At 36.0% G+C, this 16,347-nt stretch overlaps 1 protein-coding gene across 1 annotated transcript in view; it reads left to right on the plus strand.

The window, feature by feature from the left end:
* The first annotated feature begins 2,335 nt into the window (after positions 1 to 2,335).
* Positions 2,336 to 16,347, plus strand: part of LOC134224053 (protein O-mannosyl-transferase TMTC1-like) — a 309,191-nt gene continuing 295,179 nt past the window's right edge. The window contains exon 1 of the mRNA XM_062703292.1: positions 2,336 to 3,309. Coding sequence (XP_062559276.1) covers positions 2,471 to 3,309 — 839 coding nt within the window. The 5' untranslated portion in view covers positions 2,336 to 2,470. The remainder of the gene's footprint in view (positions 3,310 to 16,347) is intronic.

The following is a 16,347-nucleotide window of genomic DNA, read 5'->3' on the forward strand; positions in this document are numbered from 1 at the left end:
GAGCTATTAGGTCAACCGTTTTTTTCAGCCAACGAAACTGTTCAACTTAATGACATTCTCGGCCAAATAGCTTTAGGCTAGATACCCTAGCAAAGTCTGAAAATGTAATGAGAGCATATATATATAACATATTTTGGTATATTTAAATTGATTCATAATTTGTACACTGCCAAAAATATCTATATAAGATATATGTGTCGCCGTTATAGATTTTTGCAATAGCTCCACCCTAATATAATCGATATAGAACCACACATAAATTAAATAATTGCTAATTCGAGACCACACATAAAGTTTATTCGGATATATATTTTATAAGTAGTTCGCGTGGAGAATGGTTATGTGTGCGCTGATATACATCATAAGTTAAATCTATGGATTTTTGCCAATAAATATGTGTGGATTTTTAGTAGTGTATGAATTAACATGATTGCTTACATATTTTGATCTCATTTTGCTGTAGATTACTCATAGAATGATATGACATCAAGCTGTGTACTTATTTTGTTAACGGAAACCAATATCAAAAGCGTACATTATTGCACCTGACCCATTCTCACCCCTTTTATAGCCTATTCAGGTTACGCCATTAATGACATAATAATTGGCGTTTCAGAGTAAATACGCTTTATGATGTCATTATTTACGTAATATTCCATACATTTTGCGCTGTCAAAAGATACCCGCTAAAAAGAGTCATAGAGAATTTATTACGAACAATTATTACGAGAGAGCTTTCGTTCTAACTGGGATGCAGGGAGAAATTCAACAAAACAAAACTGACAAGCGTCACTCTCTCTTTGCCAGAGAGAAAATTCTCTGTTTTCATTTCGTTTCGTAGTTGACAGTCATGCTCTTTCTGTCGCAGCAGGGTCGAATGCATGTTAGATGGAAATCTTCTGAGTGCTGAAGAATAACTCGGATTGTGATGGTTTTGTGGAAAGCATTTTATATGATGAAAAATAATGATGATAATTATTTATTCTCCACTTATTCAACATGAATTGTTTGAAAAACAGATGCTCTCTAGAATTAACATGAAGTATTTAACTTAAACCTAGATTTAATAGAACAAATCGAATAAATTTTCAAAGTTCAAGGGCCAATGCGGAAGACAATTTAAAATGTAGGAATGGTTGTAAAACGAATATATTTGATGAATAAACATGATTTCATAAATTGTTTCAATTCTGCTCCTTGAATGGCTTAATATACTTTGGATTTCAACATTTTTCACGTGGGACAACTGTACGATTTGAATGGGATGTATATATAAAGTAGAATAACCTTAAATAAAACATGGATTGGTAATGCATTAATTCATCCAAAATTTGTGAGAATTCCCAAAAGTATCTAAATTTTTCTATCAAATCTCCGTTCGATCATAGTACAGAATCAAAATACTTTTTAAACTTAAAAATAAATTGAGGAATAGTCTGATTCTCCGAAGAACGGCGCACCCAACTAATGAATGTAGCTTCGCTCATTATCCTTAATGAGAGCTTCAAATATTCTTCGAAAATCCCTTTTCATATTTTTTTCGTAGAAACTTTGTTCAGAAAAAAATGTTCGATTGTCGCCACACAAATGCTTGATTTCGCAAATTAAATTTTAAAACTCTCCTTGAATTCAACCTTGTATTAGCGTGCAAATGAGGAAACATGGAAATGTCAAGATATATTATCTTGCTGCAGTCTGAACACCTCGTAATAATTGGATACCCTCTCACTTAACAAAGTCATAAATAGCCCAATCTGAATAGGCTATTAGCATACATTGCACGTGGCTACTAAAAAAAAACAAAACCACTTTATAAAAATATCAATAAAATTAGCAAAAATAACAACACAGTATCGTAACATGATAATCAGGAATCCATCTATCTAAAAACCAATTATTTTATAGATCTGTGGGGCATTACTGGTACTCTTTTAATACAGGTTTGTTCGATCAATAGCTTCACATTAAAATTACTAGCATTATGATGAAATTGCAATTAGCTCTTGGAATTTGTTATGAGATTTTAGTATCATTTTGAACGATTTAAAGCTTTCAAGATTCGTTACAGTTCTTGAGATATAAGAAGTAGAAACATTTTTCAAACCTACTCACTAGGCCCAATTTCACTCGAACGACGGTATGTCAACAATTTTTCTTTAATTTGGTTGCCATCACCAAAGATTTCTTAATGAATATGTTATTCAATACCATTTTTAAAAGAAACTGCAAATTTGAATATGTTATGCAGTGCTAAACGACATTTTTCTAAAACGTTTATTCATTTTCTCGCCACTAACAAACTTTCTCTTTCTGTTTTTCAGCGCATCGTGAAAAATGAGTGAATTTGTTGAAAATTTTCCCTCAAAGCCATTACAAGTGTAAAGTGTTTTACTAAGCTCAACAGCACGGGAAGGCAGAAGAAGAATTTGCTCAAGCCAAATAACCGCCATCAACAACGACGCGAAGAGTTATGAAGCGAAGGGTTACAATTATGTATCCCCCGGTGAGCATGTCCCATCAGCGGTCCGGAACCCGATGGGACACCACCAGCAACGGATATGGCGGTCACAGCTATACTCACACATCGCCGTCATCATCATCATCATCATCAGCATTACCATCATCATCAACATCCTCCTCATGTTCCTCATCCTCATCATCGTCACCATCGTCATGCTCGTCTTATGCAACCACGTCGAGTGCCTCGGAAAAACATGCTCTAATGGAAGATATGCTGAACAACAACAACAGCAACCACAGCAGCAGTAGAACTAGCAGTAATAATCACGTCGGTTGGTGCAACGGTGGGGGGGTCCACGGCGGCCCAAACAGCGGCAATCAGCATGATTCAGAAAAGTGCAATTTTCACAAAAATAGCTCCGGTCATCTGCCCTCCGGATGTGGCTTGACCGCAGCAGCAAACGACAGAAGCAGCAGTTGTCATACCAGTGCCAGTTCTTCGAATAGTTGTAGTAGTAGTAGCACCAGTAGTAGTAGTTGCAGCAGCAGCAGCAGCAGTAGTAATAATAGTTGGAAGCATCGTTCATCTTCCTCGCCGGGACGGGACGGCCAGGGCGAAGTCGACGACTGGCGAGTGTATTTCGTCGTCGCGCTGATTGCCGTCCTGTGCTATCTAAACGGCGTCCAGGGCGACTTTGTGCACGACGACATTCCGGCAATTACGATGAACAAGGACGTGCTCGGGCTGAGTCCAATTTCGCAGGTGTTCCGGAACGATTTCTGGGGCACACCGATGGCTGACCTCAGCAGCCATAAATCATACCGACCGCTGACGACGCTGACGTTTCGGTAAGTTTCGCTCTTTTTTTCTGTTGTTGTCGACGGTGTACGCGAGATGAATGCGCGTTGCATTGCGGAAAGGTGTCTCCCGTTGTGATTTTCGTAGCTTTTTGTGTAAGTTTTATGATTAATTTGTTTCTCAGTACACCGACAAACGTTTGGAGGAAATAATTTTGGATGTCACCCTGAATATGGTTGTAAATGCTTCTAGAAAGTTATTGTATAAAATTAAATGAAATATGTTGTATGTTCAGGTGCAAACCAATTTGGAAAGTTACCGGATGGGTTCCGAGTTTACAAGTATTCCATTTAATTCCACCACGTTGTAATCTTTACAGTTACGTATACGACCGAACAAGTCAAGTACGAGACACTGAAGACGGCCTTACCACTTTCGGTGCCAGAGCTCTGGTAATGGTGGGGCACCAACATTTTTGGCTTAATTGGTTCATTTATAATTTGGCGTCAGTACTAATAACTACAATTGAAGGCGTTAATCAGTCAAACTATAAATCAATGTCAGGCAATTTTAAATATTTCGAAGTTTTTATTGCATATTATCGTCTATAAACTGCAATGCAATCGTAAAATTTATTGAAAACGTTACTAGAATTACTTTGGAATGATTTTCCAAAAGCTTCCAATTCAAAAATTATTTCAGGTGTTGGTTTACGAACCATCAGAAATTCCATTCCATCGAAATTTCCAGGAATTTCCAGCAAAAATCCTTTTCACAAATCTAGGACAAAGTTTCAGGAATTTCCTTAGGAGTTTCCGAACGAATTGCTGTCGGAAGTGACAACAGAACTTCTAAAGGGAGAATTTTTTCGAAGGAAATTCGAAAGAACCAATGTTATCCTGAAGCAATTTCCAAAGAATTACCCGTTTGAAGAATTACCCCAAATTTCCAAAGCAAATTCCAATGGAAGTTCTAACATAATTTCCGAAGGAAGTCTTAGAAGATTTTTTATGAAATTTCCGAAGGAATTTCAAGATGCAAGTATTCTACCTTCAAAGTAATTTCCTGAAAATTTGCCGAAAAATACTTTGGTGAAAATTTCGAATAAATTCTTGGATTTCTTTCAAAAATTCCTTTAGAAACTCGTTTGGAAATTCCTGAAAGAAATTCCAGCGGAATTACAGGTGCCGATGGTATGGAATTTTTGATGGAATACCTGGACAAAGTTCTGAAAGTATTGCTAAAGGAATTCCTGAAGGAAATTCCGAAGGGGTTTCTAAAAGAATTATCAGACACATTTTTAAGAAAATTAATCCGGGAATTTAAAAGTCAAATTCCTTCCAAAGTTTCTGCAGGAATTATTCCAGAAATTTTGGTGACGAAATTCTTCGGGAAAATTATGGAAGAATGAAATAAGAAAACCTAAATGTATTTTCCGAAGGCGTTTTCAACGGAAATTTCAAAGGATTTCCTGAAGAAATTCCTGCGAGAAATTTCGAAGGAATTACAAGAATTCCTTCGTAGAGTTTCCAAAGGGAATTTCTTGAGGATGTACTAACAGAATTCTCTCAGAATTCTGAACAAAAAATCTCAGAGTTGTAGCTACTGAAGAAATCCTAAAAGAAGGATCTTACGAAATTGTAATTAATTCTTTGGATTTTGGAAGGAATGTTTTTAGGAATTTCCAAATAAATTTCTGGATTAAGCTCCGAAGGAATTTCCGAAAGATTTTCAGGAGAGATCCCCAGAAATTCCGAAAGAAGTCTTGGACGAATGTCCAAAGAAATTTATGCAGAAATTGGAGAATGTCGGAAAATCCTTCGGAATTTATTTTGGAAATTCCATTCAGAAATTCCTTTACGAATTCTTTCAGAAATACCTTTGAAAATTCCCTCAAGAATTCATTTGGAAAATTCTTCGGAAATACCTATGGAGAATACTTCAGGAACACCTACTAACATTGTTTTAGAAATACCTTCTTCAGGATCTCCTTGGAAAGTCCAAACTATTTTCGAGAAAACCTCTCGAAATTTCTTCGACAAATTACTTCAGAAATTCTATTGGCAATGCTTCTAGAGAAGCACTGAGGAAGATCTTAAAGATTTTCCATTTGAATTTTTGGATGAATTTCCCAGGAAATTCATTTTGAATTCCTCCGGGAATTCATTTTGAATTCCTCCGGGAATTCATTTTGAATTCCTCCGGGAATTCATTTTGAATTCCTCCGGGAATTTATTTTGAATTCCTCCGGAAATTCATTTTGAATTCCTCCGGGAATTCATTTTGAATTCCTCCGGGAATTCATTTTGAATTCCTCCAGGAATTCATTTTGAATTCCTCCGAATTCATTTTGAATTCCTCCGGAAATTCATTTTGAATTCCTCCGGGAATTCATTTTGAATTCCTCCGGGAATTCATTTTGAATTCCTCCGGGAATTCATTTTGAATTCCTCCGGGAATTCATTTTGAATTCCTCCGGGAATTCATTTTGAATTCCTCCGGGAATTCATTTTAAATTCCTCCGGAAATTTATTTTAAATTCTTCCAGGAATAAATTTTGAATTCCTCCAGGAATAAATTTTGAATTCCTCCGGGAATTCATTTTGAATTCCTCCAGGAATTAATTTTGAATTCCTCCAGGAATTAATTTTAAATTCCTCCAGGAATTAATTTTGAATTCCTCCAGGAATTAATTTTGAATTCCTCCTGGAATTAGTTTTGAATTCCTCCTGGAACTAATTTTGAATTCCTCCATAAATTCATTTTCGATTCCTCCGGGAATTCATTTTGATTTCCTCCGGAAATTCATTTTTAATTCCTCCGGGAATTCATTTTTAATTCCTCTGGGAATTCATTTTGAATTCCTCCGGGAATTCATTTTGAATTCCTCCGGGAATTCATTTTGAATTCCTCCGGGAATTCATTTTGAATTCCTCCGGGAATTCATTTTGAATTCCTCCGGGAATTCATTTTGAATTCCTCCGGGAATTCATTTTGAATTCCTCCGAGAATTCATTTTGAATTCCTCCGGGAATTCATTTTGAATTCCTCCGGGAATTCATTTTGAATTCCTCCGAATTCATTTTGAATTCCTCCGAATTCATTTTGAATTCCTCCGGGAATTCATTTTGAATTCCTCCGAATTCATTTTGAATTCCTCCGAATTCATTTTGAATTCCTCCGAATTCATTTTGAATTCCTCCGGGAATTCATTTTGAATTCCTCCGAATTCATTTTGAATTCCTCCGGGAATTCATTTTGAATTCCTCATCGAATTCATTTTGAATTCCTCATCGAATTCATTTTGAATTCCTCATTGAATTCATTTTGAATTCCTCATCGAATTCATTTTGAATTCCTCCGGGAATTCATTTTGAATTCCTCCGGGAATTCATTTTGAATTCCTTCGGGAATTCATTTTGAATTCTTCCGGGAATTAATTTTGAATTCCTCCGGGAATTCATTTCGAATTCCTTCGGGAGTTCATTTTGAATTCCTCCGGGAATTTATTTTAAATTCCTCCGAGAATTCGTTTGAATTCCTCCGGGAATTCATTTTGAATTCCTCCGGGAATTCATTTTGAATTCCTCCGGGAATTCATTTTGAATTCCTCCGGGAATTCATTTTGAATTCCTCCGGGAATTCATTTTGAATTCCTCCGGGAATTCATTTTGAATTCCTCCGGGAATTCATTTTGAATTCCTCCGGGAATTCATTTTGAATTCCTCCGGGAATTCATTTTGAATTCCTCCGGGAATTCATTTTGAATTCCTCCGGGAATTCATTTTGAATTCCTCCGGGAATTCATTTTGAATTCCTCCGGGAATTCATTTTGAATTCCTCCGGGAATTCATTTTGAATTCCTCCGGGAATTCATTTTGAATTCCTCCGGGAATTCATTTTGAATTCCCCCAGGAATTCATTTTGAATTCTCCCAGGAATTCGTTTTGAATTCCTCCGGGAATTCATTTTGAATTCCTTCGGGAATTCATTTTGAATTCCTTCGAAAATTCATTTTAAATTCCTCCGGGAATTCATTCAGAATTCCTCCGGGAATTAATTTTGAATTCCTCCGGGAATTAATTTTGAATTCCTCCGGGAATTATTTTGAATTCCTCCAGGAATTAATTCTGAATTCCGCCGGGAACTAATTCTGAATTCCTCCGGAAATTAATTCTGAATTCCTCCTGGAATTAGTTTTGAATTCCTCCTGGAACTTATTTTGAATTCCTCCAGAAATTCATTTTCGATTCCTCCGGGAATTCATTTTGAATTCCTCCGGGAATTCATTTTGATTTCCTCCGGAAATTCATTTTTAATTCCTCCGGATATTGATTTTTAATTCCTCTGGGAATTCATTTTGAATTCCTCCGGAAATTTATTTTGAATTCCTCCGGGAATTCATTTTGAATTCCTCCGGGAATTCATTTTGAATTCCTCCGGGAATTCATTTTGAATTCCTCCGGGAATTCATTTTGAATTCCTCCGGGAATTCATTTTGAATTCCTCCGAATTCATTTTGAATTCCTCCGAAATTCATTTGAATTCCTCCGAATTCATTTTGAATTCCTCCCGGAATTCATTTTGAATTCCCCCGGGAATTCATTTTGAATTCCTCCGAATTCATTTGAATTCCTCTGAATTCATTTTGAATTCCCCCCGGAATTCAGTTTGAATTCTCCTGGAATTCATTTTGAATTCCCCCCGGAATTCATTTTGAATTCCCCCCGGAATTCATTTTGAATTCCCCCGGAATTCATTTTGAATTCTTCCCGGAATTCATTTTGAATTCTTCCCGGAATTCATTTTGAATTCCCCCGGAATTCATTTTGAATTCCTCCAGGAATTCATTTTGAATTCCCCCAGGAATTCATTTTGAATTCCTCCGAAATTCATTTTGAATTCCTCCGAAATTCATTTTGAATTCCTCCAGAATTCATTTGAATTCCTCCGGAATTCATTTGAATTCCTCCGAATTCATTTGAATTCCTCCGAAATTCATTTGAATTCCTCCGGGAATTCATTTTGAATTCCTCCGAATTCATTTTGAATTCCTCCGAAATTCATTTTGAATTCCTCCGAATTCATTTTGAATTCCTCCGAAATTCATTTTGAATTCCTCCGAATTCATTTTGAATTCCTCCGAATTCATTTGAATTCCTCCGAATTCATTTTGAATTCCTCCGGAATTCATTTTGAATTCCTCCAAATTCATTTTGAATTCCTCCGGAATTCATTTTGAATTCCTCCGAATTCATTTTGAATTCCTCCGGGAATTCATTTGAATTCCTCCGAATTCATTTTGAATTCCTCCAGAATTCATTTTGAATTCCTCCGAATTCATTTTGAATTCTCTCGAAATTCATTTTAATTCCTCCGAATTCATTTTGAATTCCTCCGAATTCATTTGAATTCCTCCGGGAATTCATTTTGAATTCCTCCGAATTCATTTTGAATTCCTCCGAAATTCATTTTGAATTCCTCCGAGGAATTCATTTTGAATTCCTCCGAATTCATTTTGAATTCCTCCGGGAATTCATTTGAATTCCTCCAGGAATTCATTTTGAATTCCTCCGAAATTCATTTTGAATTCCTCCGGGAATTCATTTTGAATTCCTCCAGAATTCATTTTGAATTCCTCCAAATTCATTTTGAATTCCTCCGAAATTCATTTTGAATTCCTCCGAATTCATTTTGAATTCCTCCGGGAATTCATTTTGAATTCCTCCGAATTCATTTTGAATTCCTCCAGAATTCATTTTGAATTCCTCCGGAAATTCATTTTGAATTCCTCCAGAATTCATTTTGAATTCCTCCGGGAATTCATTTTGAATTCCTCCGAAATTCATTTTGAATTCCTCCGAATTCATTTGAATTCCTCCGGGAATTCATTTTGAATTCCTCCAGAATTCATTTTGAATTCCTCCGAATTCATTTTGAATTCCTCCGAATTCATTTTGAATTCCTCCGAATTCATTTTGAATTCCTCCAGAATTCATTTTGAATTCCTCCGAATTCATTTTGAATTCCTCCGAAATTCATTTTGAATTCCTCCGGGAATTCATTTTGAATTCCTCCGAAATTCATTTTGAATTCCTCCGAATTCATTTGAATTCCTCCGAATTCATTTTGAATTCCTCCAGAAATTCATTTTGAACTCCTCCGAAATTCATTTTTGAATTCCTCCGAATTCATTTTGAATTCCTCCGAATTCATTTTGAATTCCTCCGAATTCATTTTGAATTCTCCGAAATTCATTTTGAATTCCTCCGAATTCATTTTGAATTCCTCCGGGAATTCATTTTGAATTCCTCCGGAATTCATTTTGAATTCCTCCGAAATTCATTTTGAATTCCTCCGAATTCATTTTGAATTCCTCCGAAATTCATTTGAATTCCTCCGGGAATTCATTTTGAATTCCTCCAATTCATTTTGAATTCCTCCGGGAATTCATTTTGAATTCCTCCGAATTCATTTGAATTCCTCCGGGAATTCATTTTGAATTCCTCCGAATTCATTTTGAATTCCTCCAGAATTCATTTTGAATTCCTCCGGGAATTCATTTTGAATTCCTCCGAATTCATTTTGAATTCCTCCAGAATTCATTTTGAATTCCTCCGAATTCATTTTGAATTCCTCCGGGAATTCATTTTGAATTCCTCCAGAATTCATTTTGAATTCCTCCGAATTCATTTGAATTTCCTCCGAATTCATTTTGAATTCCTCCGAAATTCATTTTGAATTCCTCCGGAATTCATTTTGAATTCCTCCGGGAATTCATTTTGAATTCCTCCGAATTCATTTTGAATTCCTCCGGGAATTCATTTTGAATTCCTCCAGAATTCATTTTGAATTCCTCCGGGAATTCATTTTGAATTCCTCCGAATTCATTTTGAATTCCTCCGAATTCATTTTGAATTCCTCCGAATTCATTTTGAATTCCTCCGGGAATTCATTTTGAATTCCTCCGGGAATTCATTTTAATTCCTCCGAATTCATTTGAATTCCTCCGAATTCATTTGAATTCCTCCGAAATTCATTTTGAATTCCTCCGAAATTCATTTTGAATTCCTCCGGGAATTCATTTTGAATTCCTCCGAATTCATTTTGAATTCCTCCGGGAATTCATTTTGAATTCCTCCGAATTCATTTTGAATTCCTCCGAATTCATTTTGAATTCCTCCGGGAATTCATTTTGAATTCCTCCAGAATTCATTTTGAATTCCTCCGAATTCATTTTGAATTCCTCCGGGAATTCATTTTGAATTCCTCCGAATTCATTTTGAATTCCTCCGAATTCATTTTGAATTCCTCCGAATTCATTTTGAATTCCTCCGAATTCATTTTGAATTCCTCCGAATTCATTTTGAATTCCTCCGAATTCATTTTGAATTCCTCCGGGAATTCATTTTGAATTCCTCCGAATTCATTTTGAATTCCTCCGAATTCATTTTGAATTCCTCCGAATTCATTTTGAATTCCTCAAAATTCATTTTGAATTCCTCCGGGAATTCATTTTGAATTCCTCCGAAATTCATTTTGAATTCCTCCAGAATTCATTTTGAATTCCTCCGAATTCATTTTGAATTCCTTCGGGAATTCATTGTGAATTTCTTCGGGAATTCATTTTGAATTCCTTAGGAAATTCATTCTGAATTCCTCCGGAATTCATTTTGAATTCCTCCAATTCATTTGAATTCCTCCGAATTCATTTTGAATTCCTCCGAATTCATTTTGAATTCCTCCGAATTCATTTTGAATTCCTCCGGGAATTCATTTTGAATTCCCACCGAAATTCATTTTGAAAACCTCCGGGAACTCATTTTGAATTCCTCCGAATTCATTTTGAATTCCTCCGGGAATTCATTTTGAATTCCTCCGAATTCATTTGAATTCCTCCGAATTCATTTTGAATTCCTCCGAATTCATTTTGAATTCCTCCGGGAATTCATTTTGAATTCCTCCGGGAATTCATTTGAATTCCTCCGAAATTCATTTTGAATTCCTCCGAATTCATTTTGAATTCCTCCAATTCATTTTGAATTCCTCCGGGAATTCATTTTGAATTCCTCCGAATTCATTTTGAATTCCTCCGAATTCATTTTGAATTCCTCCGGGGAATTCATTTTGAATTCCTCCGAATTCATTTTGAATTCCTCCGGGAATTCATTTTTGAATTCCTCCGAATTCATTTTAATTCCTCCGGGAATTCATTTGAATTCCTCCGAATTCATTTGAATTCCTCCGAAATTCATTTTGAATTCCTCCGAATTCATTTTGAATTCCTCCGAATTCATTTGAATTCCTCCGAATTCATTTTGAATTCCTCCGAATTCATTTTGAATTCCTCCGGGAATTCATTTTGAATTCCTCCAGAATTCATTTTGAATTCCTCCGGGAATTCATTTTGAATTCCTCCAATTCATTTTGAATTCCTCCAAATTCATTTTGAATTCCTCCGGGAATTCATTTTGAATTCCTCCGAATTCATTTGAATTCCTCCGAATTCATTTTGAATTCCTCCGAATTCATTTGAATTCCTCCGAATTCATTTTGAATTCCTCCGGGAATTCATTTTGAATTCTCCGGAATTCATTTTGAATTCCTCCGAATTCATTTTGAATTCCTCCGAATTCATTTTAATTCTCCGAGGAATTCATTTGAATTCCTCCGAAATTCATTTTGAATTCCTCCGGAATTCATTTTGAATTCCTCCGAATTCATTTTGAATTCCTCCGAATTCATTTTGAATTCCTCCGAATTCATTTTGAATTCCTCCGAATTCATTTTGAATTCCTCCGAATTCATTTGAATTCCTCCGGGAATTCATTTTGAATTCCTCCGAATTCATTTTGAATTCCTCCGAATTCATTTTGAATTCCTCCGAATTCATTTTGAATTCCTCCGGGAATTCATTTGAATTCCTCCGAATTCATTTTGAATTCTCCGAATTCATTTTGAATTCCTCCGAATTCATTTTGAATTCCTCCGAAATTCATTTTGAATTCTCCGGGAATTCATTTTGAATTCCTCCGAATTCATTTTGAATTCCTCCAGAATTCATTTGAATTCCTCCGAATTAATTTTGAATTCCTCCAAGAATTCATTTTGAATTCCTCCGGGAATTCATTTTGAATTCCTCCGGGAATTCATTTTGAATTCCTCCGGGAATTCATTTTGAATTCCTCCGGGAATTCATTTTGAATTCCTCCGGGAATTCATTTTGAATTCCTCCGGGAATTCATTTTGAATTCCTCCGGGAATTCATTTTGAATTCCTCCGGGAATTCATTTTGAATTCCTCCGGGAATTCATTTTGAATTCCTCCGGGAATTCATTTTGAATTCCTCCGGGAATTCATTTTGAATTCCTCCGGGAATTCATTTTGAATTCCTCCGGGAATTCATTTTGAATTCCTCCGGGAATTCATTTTGAATTCCTCCGGGAATTCATTTTGAATTCCTCCGGGAATTCATTTTGAATTCCTCCGGGAATTCATTTTGAATTCCTCCGGGAATTCATTTTGAATTCCTCCGGGAATTCATTTTGAATTCCTCCGGGAATTCATTTTGAATTCCTCCGGGAATTCATTTTGAATTCCTCCAGGAATTCATTTTGAATTCCTCCAGGAATTCATTTTGAATTCCTCCGGGAATTCATTTTGAATTCCTCCGGGAATTCATTTTAAATTGCTCCGTGAATTAATTTTGAATTTCTCCAGGAATTAATTTTGAATTCCTCCAGGAATTCATTTTGAATTCCTCCGAATTCATTTTGAATTCCTCCAGAATTCATTTTGAATTCCTCCGAATTCATTTTGAATTCCTCCGAATTCATTTTGAATTCCTCCGAATTCATTTTGAATTCCTCCGGGAATTCATTTTGAATTCCTCCGAATTCATTTGAATTCCTCCGAAATTCATTTTGAATTCCTCCGGGAATTCATTTTGAATTCCTCCGGGAATTCATTTGAATTCCTCCAGAATTCATTTTGAATTCCTCCGAATTCATTTGAATTCCTCCAGGAATTCATTTTGAATTCCTCCGGGAATTCATTTTGAATTCCTCCAAATTCATTTTGAATTCCTCCGGGAATTCATTTTGAATTCCTCCAGAATTCATTTTGAATTCCTCCGAAATTCATTTTGAATTCCTCCGAAATTCATTTTGAATTCCTCCGGAATTCATCATTTTGAATTCCTCCGAATTCATTTTGAATTCCTCCGGGAATTCATTTTGAATTCCTCCGAATTCATTTGAATTCCTCCGAGAATTCATTTTGAATTCCTCCGAATTCATTTTGAATTCCTCCGAATTCATTTTGAATTCCTCCGGGAATTCATTTGAATTCCTCCGGAATTCATTTTGAATTCCTCCGAATTCATTTTGAATTCCTCCGAATTCATTTTGAATTCCTCCGAATTCATTTTGAATTCCTCCGAATTCATTTGAATTCCTCCGAATTCATTTTGAATTCCTCCGGGAATTCATTTGAATTCCTCCGAATTCATTTTGAATTCCTCCGAATTCATTTGAATTCCTCCGAATTCATTTTGAATTCCTCCGGGAATTCATTTTGAATTCCTCCGAATTCATTTGAATTCCTCCGAAATTCATTTTGAATTCCTCCGGGAATTCATTTTAATTCCTCCGAATTCATTTGAATTCCTCCGGGAATTCATTTTGAATTCCCCCCGGAATTCATTTTGAATTCCCCCCGGAATCCATTTTGAATTCCTCCGGAATTCATTTGATTCATTTTAATTCCTCCGAATCATTTTGAATTCCCTCCGGAATTCATTTTGAATTCCCTCCGGAATTCATTTTGAATTCCCCCCGGAATTCATTTTGAATTCCCTCCGGAATTCATTTTGAATTCCCCCCGGAATTCATTTTGAATTTCCCCCGGAATTCATTTTGAATTCCCCCCGGAATTCATTTTGAATTCCCCCCGGAATTCATTTTGAATTCCACCCGGAATTCATTTTGAATTCCCCCAGGAATTCATTTTGAATTCCCCCAGGAATTCATTTTGAATTCTCCCAGGAATTCATTTTGAATTCCTCCGAATTCATTTTGAATTCCTCCGGGAATTCATTTGAATTCCTCCGAATTCATTTTGAATTCCTCCGGGAATTCATTTGAATTCCTCCGAATTCATTTGAATTCCTCCGAATTCATTTGAATTCCTCCGGGAATTCATTTTGAATTCCTCCGAATTCATTTTGAATTCCTCCAGAATTCATTTTGAATTCCTCCGGGAATTCATTTTGAATTCCTCCGGGAATTCATTTTGAATTCCTCCGGGAATTCATTTTGAATTCCTCCGGGAATTCATTTTGAATTCCTCCGGGAATTCATTTTGAATTCCTCCGGGAATTCATTTTGAATTCCTCCGGGAATTCATTTTGAATTCCTCCGGGAATTCATTTTGAATTCCTCCGGGAATTCATTTTGAATTCCTCCGGGAATTCATTTTGAATTCCTCCGGGAATTCATTTTGAATTCCTCCGGGAATTCATTTTGAATTCCTCCGGGAATTCATTTTGAATTCCTCCGGGAATTCATTTTGAATTCCTCCGGGAATTCATTTTGAATTCCTCCGGGAATTCATTTTGAATTCCTCCGAGAATTCATTTTGAATTCCTCCGAGAATTTATTTTGAAATCCTCCGGGAGTTCCTTTTGAATTCCTCCTGGAATTCATTTTGAATTCCTCCGAAATTCATTTGAATTCCTCCGAGGAATTCATTTTGAATTCCTCCAGAATTCATTTTGAATTCCTCCGAATTCATTTGAATTCCTCCGAATTCATTTTGAATTCCTCCGGGAATTCATTTTGAATTCCTCCGAAATTCATTTTGAATTCCTCCGAATTCATTTGAATTCCTCCGAATTCATTTTGAATTCCTCCGAATTCATTTTGAATTCCTCCGGGAATTCATTTTGAATTCTCCGAATTCATTTTGAATTCCTCCGGGAATTCATTTTGAATTCCTCCGGGAATTCATTTTGAATTCCTCCGAATTCATTTTGAATTCCTCCGAATTCATTTTGAATTCCTCCGAATTCATTTTGAATTCCTCCGAAATTCATTTGAATTCCTCCAGAATTCATTTGAATTCCTTCCGAAATTCATTTTGAATTCCTCCGAGGAATTCATTTTGAATTCCTCCGAATTCATTTTGAATTCCTCCGAATTCATTTTGAATTCCTCCGAATTCATTTTGAATTCCTCCGAATTCATTTTGAATTCCTCCGAAATTCATTTTGAATTCCTCCAGAATTCATTTTGAATTCCTCCGAATTCATTTTGAATTCCTCCGGGAATTCATTTTGAATTCCTCCAGAATTCATTTTGAATTCCTCCGAATTCATTCTCCGGGAATTCATTTTGAATTCCTCCGAAATTCATTTTGAATTCCTCCGGGAATTCATTTTGAATTCCTCCGAATTCATTTTGAATTCCTCCGGGAATTCATTTTGAATTCCTCCGGGAATTCCTTTTGAATTCCTCCGGGAATTCCTTTTGAATTCCTCCGGGAATTCCTTTTGAATTCCTCCGGGAATTCCTTTTGAATTCCTCCGGGAATTCCTTTTGAATTCCTCCGGGAATTCCTTTTGAATTCCTCCGGGAATTCCTTTTGAATTCCTCCGGGAATTCATTTTGAATTCCTCCAGGAAATCATTTTGAATTCCTCCAGGAAAGCATTATGAATTCCTCCAGGAATTCATTTTGAAATGCTCCAGGAATTCATTTTGAAATGCTCCAGGAAATTCTTTTAAAGGAATTTGTTCAGGAATTTTTTCGGATGTGCAGGGATATTTTTCGAGAATTCTTCCTGAAGTTCCTCAAGAAATGTTTCTTGGAGTTCCAAGAACATCTTTTTGGATTTCTTCTTAGAGTTCTCCAGAAATTATTCCTGAAGATCCTCCAGGATTTCCTTCTGGAAAGAATCATGACAATTGGACTAAAACACCTGAAATTTAGCGGTGCCGGTTTCCGTTCCACGCTTACTGCAGGGATTGGTACTTGCAGCGTTGATGAATTGCATCAGTACTTATTTCGGAAATTCTTAAACAAATTCTT

This window comes from Armigeres subalbatus, chromosome 3 (assembly GCF_024139115.2).
Source record: "Armigeres subalbatus isolate Guangzhou_Male chromosome 3, GZ_Asu_2, whole genome shotgun sequence".
In the NCBI taxonomy this organism is placed as follows: Eukaryota; Metazoa; Arthropoda; class Insecta; order Diptera; family Culicidae; genus Armigeres; species Armigeres subalbatus.